Source organism: Rhineura floridana, chromosome 4, assembly GCF_030035675.1.
Source record: "Rhineura floridana isolate rRhiFlo1 chromosome 4, rRhiFlo1.hap2, whole genome shotgun sequence".
Taxonomy (NCBI): Eukaryota; Metazoa; Chordata; class Lepidosauria; order Squamata; family Rhineuridae; genus Rhineura; species Rhineura floridana.
The window spans coordinates 154,606,596-154,620,208 of record NC_084483.1 but is presented as its reverse complement, the minus strand read 5'-3'; the positions used below and the strand labels follow the sequence as shown (position 1 = coordinate 154,620,208).

The 13,613-nt window shown below is 43.0% G+C and overlaps 1 protein-coding gene across 1 annotated transcript in view; it reads right to left on the bottom strand.

The window, feature by feature from the left end:
* Window positions 1-13,613, bottom strand: part of DNAH8 (dynein axonemal heavy chain 8) — a 338,579-nt gene that overhangs the window by 121,502 nt on the left and 203,464 nt on the right. The window contains exons 59-60 of the mRNA XM_061624897.1: window positions 9,594-9,757; window positions 7,419-7,611 (exon numbers count right to left, since the gene is read on the bottom strand). Coding sequence (XP_061480881.1) covers window positions 7,419-7,611; window positions 9,594-9,757 — 357 coding nt within the window. The remainder of the gene's footprint in view (window positions 1-7,418; window positions 7,612-9,593; window positions 9,758-13,613) is intronic.

The window sequence follows — 13,613 nt, the reverse complement described above, 5'->3', positions numbered from 1 at the left end:
TTAAGTTCTAGCACCTCTCCCTTTCTGCTTTTGTCAGTGGCAGTGAGGGGAGAGAGCTGATTGGCTCTGGCTGTAGACACAGAGGGACCCCTGGAGGCTGCTGCCTGCCAAAAAAGTAATGGGACAGAGTCCTAGAGCATCCTCCTACAAATACACACCTGGGCACTCATTAAAAATTCACTGTATAGTTAACTTATAGTACAATGTATACATGTCTACTCAGAAGTTAAGTCTCTTCATATTTTGTAGTTTTTACTATTAACTTGAGCTCTTTGCATGGTTTAGGGTTGGTATTGGGGGAAAGCAGGGCTCTTGTGCTTTTAACAGCTGTGTGGCAGGCAGAAATTAAATATAAATTAAGCCTTTTCAAGTATGGAAATATAATTATGGGGAAAGCTTCACCTGTTCATATTCTGTCTGTTATTGTTTGTTTGTTTGTTTGTTTGTTTGTTTGTTTGTTTGTTTGTTTGTTTGTTTGTAGCTTCCTGAGCTGACTGCTCAAGATGAGACATCACTTTATGGAACACTTAAAACCAGAGTCCAAATGCCCTGGCATCAACCAGACTTTGTTCACCACTTTGGGTGGTTTTCTTTTATCTCCTCCCTTTCATTTCCTTCAGAAATTGTTAAATGTTGTTTATATTGCTGGAACTTGCCCTGGGACCTTCTGGTGAAAGGTAGGTAATAAACATCATCATAATCATTATTATATTTGAATAAAAGAGACTTTTGGTTTTACCATGTAACTGTCTTCTCTGTGCATGTCAAGATGATCTCAGGTGGGTAATTAGCTCCACCTAATGGTTTAAGGCAGAAAGAGCACTGTTTGAGTTTGCAGGGTCTTCCAACTCTCCCTGGCTACTTGACACAGTTCTTTGATGACAACCAATGAGACAGAAAACAGAACAGCACTCTCTCACACACTGCTATTAGAAGAAAAATAGAATTAAGGTTGGCAGCCCAGCATTCCATAGGGAGTGGCTCCAAGATCATCTTGACATGCACGGAGAAGACCATTTCACAGTAAGACCAAATGTCTCTTCTCCTGTGCATGGAGAGATGATCTCAGGTGGGACATACCAAAGATGACCTATGTAGGGTGGGAAAGAAGCTAGGCTGTACCATGCGACTATCCTAGGAGAATGTGCTGTAGCATTCTCCTCCCAAAGGCAGACTTGGCTGATGCATAGGCATCTATTTTGTAATGTTTGATAGAAGTGTTAGAACTAGCCCATGTTGCTGCTCTGAGGATCTCATAAAGAAGATCATTGAGGAAAAACGCAGCTGACATAGCTGCCGTCCTGGTGGAATGTGCCACTATTTTAGAAGGCGGTGCCAAGTTCAAGGACATATACACCAGGGCAATGCATGCTTTAATCCACCTGGACAGAGTTGAGGTGGAGGCTTTTTCCCTTAATGAAGCTGGGTGAAAAGAAACAAAGAGGTTATCCTTTCAGCGGAAAGGCTTTGTTCTAGCTATATAAACTTTTAGAACCCTCTGCACATCCAGAGAGTGCCATGCCTTCTCTGTGAGATGGACCAGGGAAGGACAGAAAGAAGGTAGAATGAGTTACTGCTGACAATGAAACTTAGAAATAACTTTAGGGTGAAAATAAGGAATAGTGCGGAGAATGACCCTATCCTTATGAAAAACACAGCAACACATGTAGACAGAGCATTCAACTCAAGACACTTTTCAAGCAGATAGCCACAAGAAACATAACTTTAAAGGAGATGGCTCAAAGGGAGGTTTTTGGGCAGTTAACACCTTGTGCAAGTCTCAAGTTGGGTAGCAATGCTGGGTAGGAGGAGCAGATGTTGTGGTTCCACACAGAAAACGCTTAATGTAAGGATGGGGTCCAAGTGGTCTCTTTGGAGATTTAGACAGAATTGCTGATAGGGCTGAACCCTGACATCTCATGGTGCTGGGTCTGACAGACCATGGACAGACCATCTTATAGGAAAGCCAGGATGTCATTAAGGCCCGCCTTCCTAGGAACTAGCTTCTTCTATGGCCAAGCGGAGAAAACTTTCCATGTACCCTTGTAAATCTGTACAGTGGAGGAACATTGAGAAGCCATCATGGTATGCACCACTGGTGGTAGAATGCTGTTTTTCAACAAATGTTGCCCCACATCTTCCATACACGAAGAGCTAACCACTCCAAATTGGAATGGTGGAGTCATCCTTGTGACAGGAGGTCTTTTCTTACAGGAAATTTCCCAAGGTGCAACTGTTGGATCAAGAAGTACAGAGAACCAGGGTCTCCTTGGCCAAAACAGAGCCACCAGTAGAACAGTTGCCCTCTCATCACGGATTTTCTTAAGAACCCTGGGAACAACTGACACTGGAGGAAGGACATACAGGCAGCCTGGGGGCCATGGAGACATGACAGCATCTACTGCCTCTGCTGACAGTACCACATATCGGGAGAAGAACCTCTTCACCTGACAGGCAAGTGACAAATAGATCCACTTTGACCCTGCCAAAGCAGGCAATAATCTCCTGAAAGACTACTGGATGAAACTTCCATTCTCCTTGATTGACTTGTTCCTGACTCAGCCAATATGCTTGCATTCATCCATAGGGATGAATGAGGAAATAGTGGAGGGGAGCCAGGTGGTGGCCATCGATGTTCTGAAGGGTTGGGGGAGACACGGCCCAGGGAGACAACTACTTAATCGAACCAAGAGGGAACCCAACAGAACATTGGTAACCCTCAAGCTGTCCTCCCATTCCGATAACCTGGATAGCCTTGGTGACAATCCCCCCGGGTTAAAAATGCTGCTTGTAAACGCCAGGTCAGTGAATGGTAAAACCAGTGCCATCCAGGAATTGATTCTGGATGAACACGCTGACCTGGCATGTATTACAGAGACCTGGTTGGATGAGGCTGGGGGGGGTAATCTCTGTATATCAGCAGGCTAGACCCGGGGGTCGGGGAGGCAGAGTCGCAGTGGTCTTTCGAGATACCATTCACCTGGCCAGGTATCCTCTCCCACAGTCCTCAGGATTCGAATGTGTTTATTTGAAGTTGGGTGCCCGGGACAGAATAGGGATTCTGTTGGTGTACTGCCCACCCCGCTGCCCAACTGTCTCCCTTCCTGAGCTAACCGGGATAATCTCGGAGTTGGTATTGGAGTCCCCTAGGCTTGTAGTATTGGGCGACTTCAATATCCATGCCGATGTTGCCCTTTCTGGAATGGCTCAGGATTTCATGGCCTCCATGGCAACCATGGGTCTGTCCCAAGTAATATGAGGCCCCACTCATGCCGCTGGTCATACCTTGGACCTTGTCTTCTGTGTTGGACGGGATATTTGTGATCTGGGGGTGGAGGAACTCTCATTAGTTCCGTTGTCATGGACAGACCACTACCTGGTCAGGTTTAGACTTACTGGGACTCAGAACCTCTGCAGGGGTGGGGACCGATTAAAATGGTCCGCCCCAGGAGACTGATGGATCCAGATGGTTTCCTGACGGCTCTTGGGGACTTTCCTGTCACCTCAGCAGGTGATTCTGTTGAAGCCTTGGCCGACCTCTGGAACGAGGAAATGACCAGGGCGGTAGACACAATCGCTCCTAAGCGTCTCCTTCCGCGGATCGGAGCTAAATCTGCCCCTTGGTTTACTGGAGAGCTGACAGTGATGAAACGCGAAAAAAGGAGACTAGAGCGACGTTGGCGGAAAACTCTGAGCAAATCTGACCGAAAACGGGCTAGAAGCTATTGAAAGACCTATTCCGCAGCAATGCAGGCTCAGAAGAAATCTTTCTTCTCCGCCACCATTGCATCTGCTAACTCTTGTCCTGCGGAACTGTTCTGAGTGGTCAAGAGTCTTTTAAGTTCTGACCCACATGAATATGATGCTGACCACTCAACAGCCCGCTGTCATGAATTTGCTCGATATTTTGCAGATAAAGTCGCTCAGATTCGCTCTGACTTAGACACCAAAATTAATACAGTCTCTGTGGATGTAACTTCGGCCTCTACTTGTATAATTAGAAAGGATTCCTTTCAACTTGTTCAACCCGAGGATGTGGACAAAATCCTTGGAGAGGCACGTCCTACCACCTGTATGTTAGATCCTTGCCCATCCTGGCTTATAAGAAATGCCAGAAAGGGACTGGTCGAGTGGGTCAAGGAAGTGATCAACGCCTCTCTACAACAGGGCAGATTACCACCCTGTCTAAAGGAAGCTGCAATAAGACCTTTGCTGAAAAAATCCTCCCTTGACCCCTCATTATTAGGTAACTATCATCCAGTCTCTAATATTCCTTTTTTGGGCAAGATAATAGAACGAGTGGTAACTGCCCAGCTCCAGAGATTTTTGGATGAGACGGATTATCTAGATCCATTTCAATCTGGCTTCAGGCCCGGCTATGGGACTGAGACGGCTTTGGTCGCCTTGGTGGATGACCTACGCAGGGAACTGGACAGGGGGAGTGTGTCCCTGTTGGTTCTACTGGACCTCTCAGCCACTTTCGATACCATCGACCATGGTATCCTCCTGGGTCGCCTCGCTGGGATGGGACTTGGAGGCATGGTGCTACGGTGGCTCCGATCCTTCCTAGAGGGGTGAACCCAGAAGGTGGTTATGGGGGATACCTGCTCGACCCCTTGGCCATTGACCTATGGGGTCCCCCAGGGTTCAGTCCTGTCCCCCATACTATTTAATATCTACATGAAACCGCTGGGAGAGGTTATCCGGAGTTTTGGGATTCATTGTCACCAATATGCGGATGACACCCAACTCTATTCCTCCTTTCCACCTAATGAAACCAAGAAAGCCGTCCAGGTCCTAAACCGCTGCCTGGTATCAGTGATGGACTGGATGGGGACGAACAAGCTGAAACTAAATCCTGACAAGACAGAGGTGCTCCTTGTCAGTCGGAGGGCGGATCAGGGAATAGGGATTCAACTTGTGCTGGACGGGGTTACACTCCCCCTGAAATCTCAAGTTCGCAGCTTGGGAGTACTCCTGGACTCAACTTTGAGCTTGGAGGCGCAGGTCTCTGCTGTGGCCGGGAGTGCCTTCGCTCAATTAAGATTAGTGCGCCAGCTGCGCCTGTTCCTTGACCTGTCAGACTTGACTACGGTAACACATGCCTTAGTTACATCCCGATTAGACTACTGTAACGCACTCTATGTAGGGCTGCCCTTGAAGACTGCTCGGAAACTTAAATTGGTACAAAGAGCGGCAGCCAGAATGTTAACTGGAGCTGGGTTCAAAGAACATACTACTCCTTTGCTATACCAGCTCCACTGGCTGCCAATCTGTTTCCGGGCACAATTCAAAGTGCTGGTTTTGACCTATAAAGCCTTATACGGCTTAGGTCCAGGCTATCTGTTAGACCATGTCTCCCTCTATGAACCTGTCCGGATTTTAAGATCATCCGGTGAGGCCCTTCTTACTATTCCATCTTTCTCACAAGTTCTTCTTGCCGAGACACAGAATAGGGCCTTTTTGATGGCTGCCCCTAGATTGTGGAATTCCCTCCCTAGCGAGGTTCGGTTGGCTTCCTTGCTATCGTCCTTTCGCGCCCAGGTGAAGACTGTTTTATTTAGGCGGGCTTTTAACTGAAAATGTTATAGTTTTAATCTATTTTGATTTAATCTATTTTTAATTGTTTTTAACATGCATATTGGTTGTTCTGATTGTTTATTGTTTTAATTGTGAGCTGCCCTGAGTTCCTCGGAAGAAGGGCGGGGTATAAGTATTTTAAATAAATAAAAAATAAATAAAATAAATTTTGATCTTTCCCTTTCAGATGTTCTGCCAGGAGCTACTCCAAATAGAACTCTGCTCACTGCAAGAGTTCCAAGGCTTCCCATTGAAGATGAACCATCTTTACGTTCCCTTGATGATTTACATATGCTTTGGCGGTCACATTGTCTGTTCTGCTGAGCACTGCCCTCAAAGGTCTCAACGTGGCAAAATGTCTCAATGCCAGACAAATTGCTCCAAGCTCCAGGAGACTGATGGGGAGTAATGCCTCCTCTGTTGACCAGACTCCCTGCACTATCTGTCCCTTGCATATGGCTCCCCAGCCTATCAAACTGGCATCTGACTTTAATGGTTGTCTTACCCATGAGTGAAAAACCAGCTTGGAGGGGCTTACAGGTGCAAGGGCAAGTGGGAGAAGTGCTTGGGCAGTTGGTGTTGAAACATTCAAGGTGCTGCGGCCGCTCTGGAGATGGTGGGGGGGACAATGAAGCTGGTTGAAGTCAGGGGCCCACATAGCCGGCTGAAGGCAGCAGTTAATAGAAAAATTGAAGGCATTGAACTCTGGGAGAGAGAGGAGGACTGAAGGCGCAACTGAATGTTTTTTGTTTTTTTCACAAAAGAAATTATACTGACCAAACACAGGGAAGACGAGACAACCAAGGAACCCAAGGAAACAGAAAAAATTAATACAGAGCTGAACCAAAGGTAAGCAGAGAGCAGAATCAACTGTCTTTGGTGAAGGCAGAAAGAGAACTGTGTCAAGTAGCCGTGGAGAGCTGGAAGACCCTGCAAAATCGAACAGCGCTGTTTCTGCCTTTAACCGCTAGATGGAGCTAGTTACCCACCTGAGGTCTTATTTCCAAGCAAAGGAGAAAGTGATATCATTTAACACTTCATTATGTATTTTTCAATTAACAGAGATGAAAATTACAACACTTTTATTTATTATTTGATTTATATCCTGCCCTTCCTCCCGGCAGGAGCCCTTAGCATGTGGGTGGTTGCAAACACTTAGCATGTGGGGGGTTGCAAAGGTTTTTAAGGTTACAAAGGGGTCCCATACTCATAAAGGTAGGGAACCACTGTAAATCTAATTATTTCTTGTGTTCATTTATAGCCTGCCCCTCCTTCCCAAATGCTTATAGGCAACCTAAATACAACTGTTGCTATGTGCCCACTTCCTGTAGCTTGGTATTTGCCATGGTCGTGAAAAGAATATGCAAAGTGTGTTAATACTACACAACAGAATATGAAAAGTTACCTGTCACCCTTGGATTCATCATCTATTTTTGATGTGGCTCCCAGTACATTGCCTATCCCAATCTACAATATTCTGCAATCTACCACATTCTGGAATTCAGGATGTCAGTTTTTACTTATTTGGTCAATTTATATGCCACTTTTTAACTAAAGCCTTCAAAGTACCTAACAACATTTATAACATTGAACAGATAGACCATGAACCACATGCTCAAAAACAAAGGTTAAGAAGTGTGGCCTGGGGAGAGTCCTGAGAGCCAGATAGAGAGGCTTGGAGGAAGGCCTGAAATTCCCCATGCCTCTTTAGAGCAATCTTTGTATAAGTATTTCAGCTATATATTTTATGTACTTTTAGTATGTGTGATACTATCTTTTTGTTGTGACCCACCCAAGTATCAGGAAAGGGATCTAGAATCAATTAATTAAATAAATACCAATTCATAAACTTTTGGTGCTTCAAACACAAAATCTTCAGGTTCATCACCAGTTGGTTCAGGCATATCCCGTAAAAAATCAACAAAATATGGTTCTGGATTAATCACTGATACCAATTCTGCATCCACATGTTCTTGGATAACTCTAGTAAAATTTCTGTCAAACCAAGCTTCATCTTCTTCACAGACAAATCTGTAAGACACAATTCAGGTACAAATAACAGAAAGATTCTGCTGAAAAAGTATGAAAAGATAGCCAAAGGATTTTGTCTCTCCCACCCCCAACAGTGGATTAAATATCTACATAAACTGAATGTATATTGCCAACATTTATTTAAGTAAATGTTGACATCATGGCAAACAGCACTGGGTGCAGATACTTCCAAATTCCACTCTAGTGTGCTTACTGCTGAGTAAGTTACTATCACAGGACATCTCATACTCTTCTCCTGCTAGGTTTTCCCAGACTTTTTATTCCTACGTGCTAGCTTCTAATCTTTCCCAAGTAAACTGCCTTGGAATGGAGGTGCCATATATAGAAAAGGATTAAAGAACAGCCTGAAAGCTGGAACTGTAAGCCATTGTGTACCTCCCTCACTTTATATGATTTTCTGCTTGTGTGTACTTTAGCATATACATGTACATTGTATGTTTTAGTGCTGGGCTGCAGTCTCCTGGTGCACTTCAGTTTTCATTAGCTTTTTTCATTATTATTGAAAAGAAACAAACAATATTGTAGTAACACCATGTGAGAGATAACAAGTACTTTAGATTATAAAAATAAATTCCCAACAAACTTTGTGTGTCCATGATTTGTATTCTAAAAATCAATAAAGCAAATATTTTCCCTGCAATATTAGTCAATTGGGTGTAGCTTTAGTTCATTTATCCATCTCGACTGCCTCTAAACATAGGAATATAGGAAGCTGCCTTATACCATCAGACCATAGGTCCATCTAGTTCAGTATTGTCTACACTGACTGGCAGCAGCTCTCCAGGATTTCAGGCAGCGAATCCCAACCTCCTCTGGAAATGCCAGGGATTGTACCTGGGACCTACTGCATACAACGCAGATGCTCTACCACAACCTATGGCCCTTCTTAGTAACTAGTCTCTTCTTGATGGAGACTACATTTTCTCCCCTGTACCAGGAATCATTATTAATAACTTACACATGTTTGGAATCTCTTCTATTACAGTTTTAATTAACTTTTCTGACTTTTATTCACAATTCTTGTTCTAATTTATGAGATAAAAGGGGTAAATGACAAGAGGATTAAAATACAATCCTTTACCATATAGGCACGTCTCTTGAAAGCTGAACTTTTTAGATAGGTATTTTAACATGAACTCCTGCCCCCCTTGACCAATGCAGTATTTATTGATGCTTTTATTGGTTTTAAATTTTATTGTACCTCTGTATGTTGTAAGCCTCTTTGATGTAATTCTATGAAAAGTGTGGCTTATAAATACTTTTGAAATAAAATAAATGTGTAGTAGAATGTCCACAGGGCTCAACTGAACCCTGGTCCTCCCCTTCTCGACCTCCTTTTGGCATGGATGCTGGCAGTTTACCAGGGCAGTCTGAGAAGTTAACAGGCTGTCCACATCTCCCATATTCTCCTTCCCTCTCCCTCCACTAGGTCAAGTCACTTGCTTCAGGAGTTGTGTATCTTGAAAAAACAGAGGGGGAAACTGTGGGGGGGGCATTAGTCCTGGGACATGGCCTGTTTTGTTGCTCTCTTGTGAGGGACATGGCTCAGCTGTACAAACCAAAAGTTATTTATTTGAAGCTCAGCACATTTCAAACTGTTTTTCTTCTTCAACTCTTGAATGTTGCAACCAGGTTGAAAATTGTTGTTCAAGGTGTCCCTTGAGGAAGAACAAGTGTTTGAAACAGGTTTGGCTTTAAATAAACAACATTTTCCCCTATGAACCTGGAGGTTTCCTTCTTTCCTCTCCCATCACAGTTGAGCCCTCTTCAAAAGAGGGAAGAGCCTTCTGTTTTACAAGTGGTTTTTTTGTTTTGTTTTTTCCCTTACAAAGTTTTTAGTTACTTTTCTCCACAATTTACCTTTAGAACCTGGACTTCATCATGAAAGTGCAGGTGGAAAGTGGTAGGCTGTCTGCTTCTCAGTGTTTGCAACTCTTCAGGAAAAAATATGATGATCATACCTGTCAGCAATTACTCTAGTGCATTCATTTTTAAATAGTGCCAGAAGAGTTGGGAGTTCAGTACATTCTTCTGCTTTTATGATTAACATTCCTTGCCAAATTCTGGAAAGATCTCGTAGATTGAAGATGTAATGAAATTTGGATGGTGTGGGCAACATTTTCACCTAAAGCAAAAACATATGTTTTCTGTTGAAAGCTTTCATAGTAGTGTGAAATAAATAAATGTGCACTTTAACCTCTAAAACCATAAATACACCTACTTTCTTGTATTTATATATTCCCAGCATATATTTATTTATATATCCCCACTCACTGGATCGTCACCTTGTAGTGGTGAGTGGGCTTGAGTGTTCCAATGAACCCTGTGAGCAATGCCGTTGGGAGTCATGTACTCCCAGCAGGGTCATCCATGGAGGTAGGGTCAAGGATGAGGAACCAGACAATGAACAATCCAAGAATGTCCTCAATGGCAGAACAGGCGGAGGATAACAATGTGTACGTTAGAACGGCTGTGAAGGCAGATGAAAGCTACAGATAAAAGAGTCCCAATCGTGGTATCCATTGGATCAAAGCCTTTTTCTGTCAAGATTGTGTGTTGATCGTTGTGCAGTGATCTCCCCACATAAAACAAATTCATGCACAGGCGTCTTCCAACCAAAATAAAACAAAAGTCCCATGGCAATCGGTGAATGCCGACGGGGTCAAGACTGTGAAATCCAGAAGCCCCTAGTCATGGACCGGCACATGGGCGGTGGATACAGACTCAGTCGTCCTGGCTCAAGGACCAAGGTAGTTCAATAGTTCGGCAGCTATATCCACGACTGAGCAGTCTATTCAGGATCCACTCTGCATTTCATGTGTATTACCGTATCCAGTAGGGTCACCACTTAGCAGTCACAAAAGACAACTGAATTTTGGAATATGGAATATATAGACATTGCTGGACAACGCAGACAATGAATGTCCTGAACACAGGACTCCCATCATCGTGAGGGGGTTGAGACATTTTAATGTTACATAGCAGCACTCCAAGAAACTGGAAGAGCAAGAGAAGGACAACTGAAGGAAGAAAAAGGAGGTTATATCTTCTTCTGGAAAGGACTGCCTGAACAAGAACAACAAATACATGGGGTAGGCTTTGCAATTAAAGCTTTTGTGAAGCTTTTGTCAGAAATTCCTATTGGCATTAATGAAAGGCTCTCAACTTTCTGGTTAAAACTCACCAAAAACCAGCAGGAAACTATTGTAAGTGCATGTGCGCCAACATTAGATGCTGATGAAAACATCAAGGAAAAAATTAATACCCAGCTGGACACCATCTTATCAGAGATATCTAAGGAGGATAAAATTATCATCCTGGGTGATTTCAGTGCAAGAGTTGGGCATGATTTCAATTTATGGCCAGAAACCATTGGGAAAGGAGGAGTTGGCAACAGCAATCTGAATGGAATTCTACTTCTGACTAAATGTGCAGAGCCTAATCTTGTTATTACAAACACACTCTTTCACCAGAAAAATAAATTTAAAACATCATGGAAGCACCCTCAGTCGAAACACTGGCATCTCCTGGATTACTTAATTGTGAGTGCTAGAGATCGTCGTGTTGTACTCATCACTAGGGCCAAGACGAGTGCCAATGACTGCTGGACAGATCACCGATTAATTTGATCCACTATGGCCATTAATATTGTTCCTTAATGTAGGCTCCAAGGAAGAAAACCAAGGTGTAAAATGAACCCTTCAAGATCCTATTAAGCGAGTTGGTTTTCAATTAGTGCTTAAGAAATGTCTGCCTATGAAACTCCTTGAAAACGTTGAGGAACACTGGATTAAACTGAAGACTTCCATTATTGCAACATGTGAACAAACTATTGGATACCAAACTAAGAAACATCAGGATTGGTTTGATGAGAATGATAGTGAGATTGAACATATCATCAACAAGAAAAGAAAATTGACTGTGCTGCTAAAAAGAAAATCTATGCCAGTACAAAGGCTGAGATTCAACGAAGAACTAGAGAACTTAAGAAAGCCTGGTAGATAAGGAAAGCTCAAGAAATCCAGCATTTTGCAGATGCTCATGATATATGGGGCTCTTTTAATGCCGCAAAGACCATCTACAGATCAACAAATTTTGGTACAAATCCCTTATGTTCAATGGATGGTACCAAACTTCTTAAGGATACAGTCTATTGCAAGCATTGCAAAGAGCATTACCATGACCTCCTTAATCTTAACTCTATTGTGGCTAGTGAGGTCTTCTCACAAATTCTGTAACAACAAACTAGACATGAGCTTGCAGTATACGCTAATTTGGATGAAGTCAGTAGAGCCATTAATCAAATGAAGAATAATAAAGCTAGTGCACCTGATGGGATTCTTGCTGAAGTCTTTAAAGAAGGTGGGCCTGAACTTATACAGATTCATAAGCTCATCAAAAAGGTCTGGATGAGGGAGGAGATCCCAGAAGACTTTAGGGACGCCATAATTATCACTCTTTTTAAGAAGGGTGATAGAACAGATTGTGGGAACTATCGAAGCATCTCTCTTCCTTCTACCACAGGTAAAATCCTTGCAAGGATCCTCACAAATCACCTCCTACCTACTTCAGAAGATATCCTCCCTGAATCCCAAAATGGTTTCTGCCCTTCCAGGGGGACAGTGGACATGATCTTCACTGCACAACAGCTTCAAGAAAAATGCTGGGAGCAGAACTGACCTTTATATATGGTGTTTATTGACCTGACTAAGGCCTTTGAAACTGTGAATCAAACCGCTCTCTGGACAATCCTTCTGACAATTGGATGCCCTGATAAATTTGTGAATATTTTGCGACTCCTTCATGACAACATGACAGTGACAATTTTAGATAACAGTTGCTTTCAGAGTGATCCATTCAGAGTTGAATCAGGCGTAAAACAGGGATGCATCATTGCTCCAACCTTATTTGCTATTTTCATTGCTATGATACTACACCTTATTGAGGGGAAACTTCCTACTGGTGTGGAAATCATATATCGAACAGATGGAAAGCTTTTAAATCTCAGTAGGCTGAAAGCAAAAAGTAAGGTAATTACAACCTCTGTCGTAGAACTTCAATATGCTGATGATAATGTAGTCTCCGCAAATTCAGAGAAAGATCTTCAAACTATCCTAAATGTCTTTGCAGAAGCATATGGAAAGTTTGGGCTCTCCCTTAATATTAAAAAAACCAAAGTGCTTCATCAGCAGGTGCAAACTAGTCCTTCTGTAGCACCATCAATCCAGCTTAATGGTGTGTTGCTGGAGAATGTTGATCACTTTTCCTATCTTGGCAGCCATCTCTTTGTAAAAGCTGACATCGACCCTGACATTCAACACAGTAGAGCTTTGCGAGTGCCGCATTCTCCTGAATGAAGCACAGAGTGTTGGAGGATCAGAATATTTGCTGGGAGACCAAAATCTTTATTTACAAAGCCATTGTACTGCCGACCTTATTGTATGCCTGTGAAACATGGACCATTTATGCACTCCGCTCCCTACTTCTTGAAAGATTCCACCAATGCTGCCTCTGGAAAATTCTGCAAATTACTTGGGAAGACAGATGGACTAATGTTAGCATTTTGGAAGAAGCAAAGACCACCAGTGTTGAAACAAAGATCCTTCAACATCAACTTCGCTGGACTGGCCACGTTGTTCGAATGCCTGATTACTGTCTTCCAAAGCAGCTACTTTACTCCCAACTTAAGGATGGAAAATGGGATAATAAATGAATGAATGAATGAATGAATAAATAAATAAATAAATAAAATATAGGTGGACAGCAAAAGAGGTTGAAAAATGTTCTCAAAGGTAATCTAAAAAAATGTAACATGAGCATCAAGAACTGGGAAGTTTTGGCCCATGAGAGTCCCAACTGGAGGTCGGCTATTATCAAAGATGCTATGGACTTTGAAGAAGCACGAGTACAGGGTGAAATGGACAAAACAGCTAAGCAGAAGGCATGTCAAGCAAATCCTCATCGTGACTGTCTTCCATCTG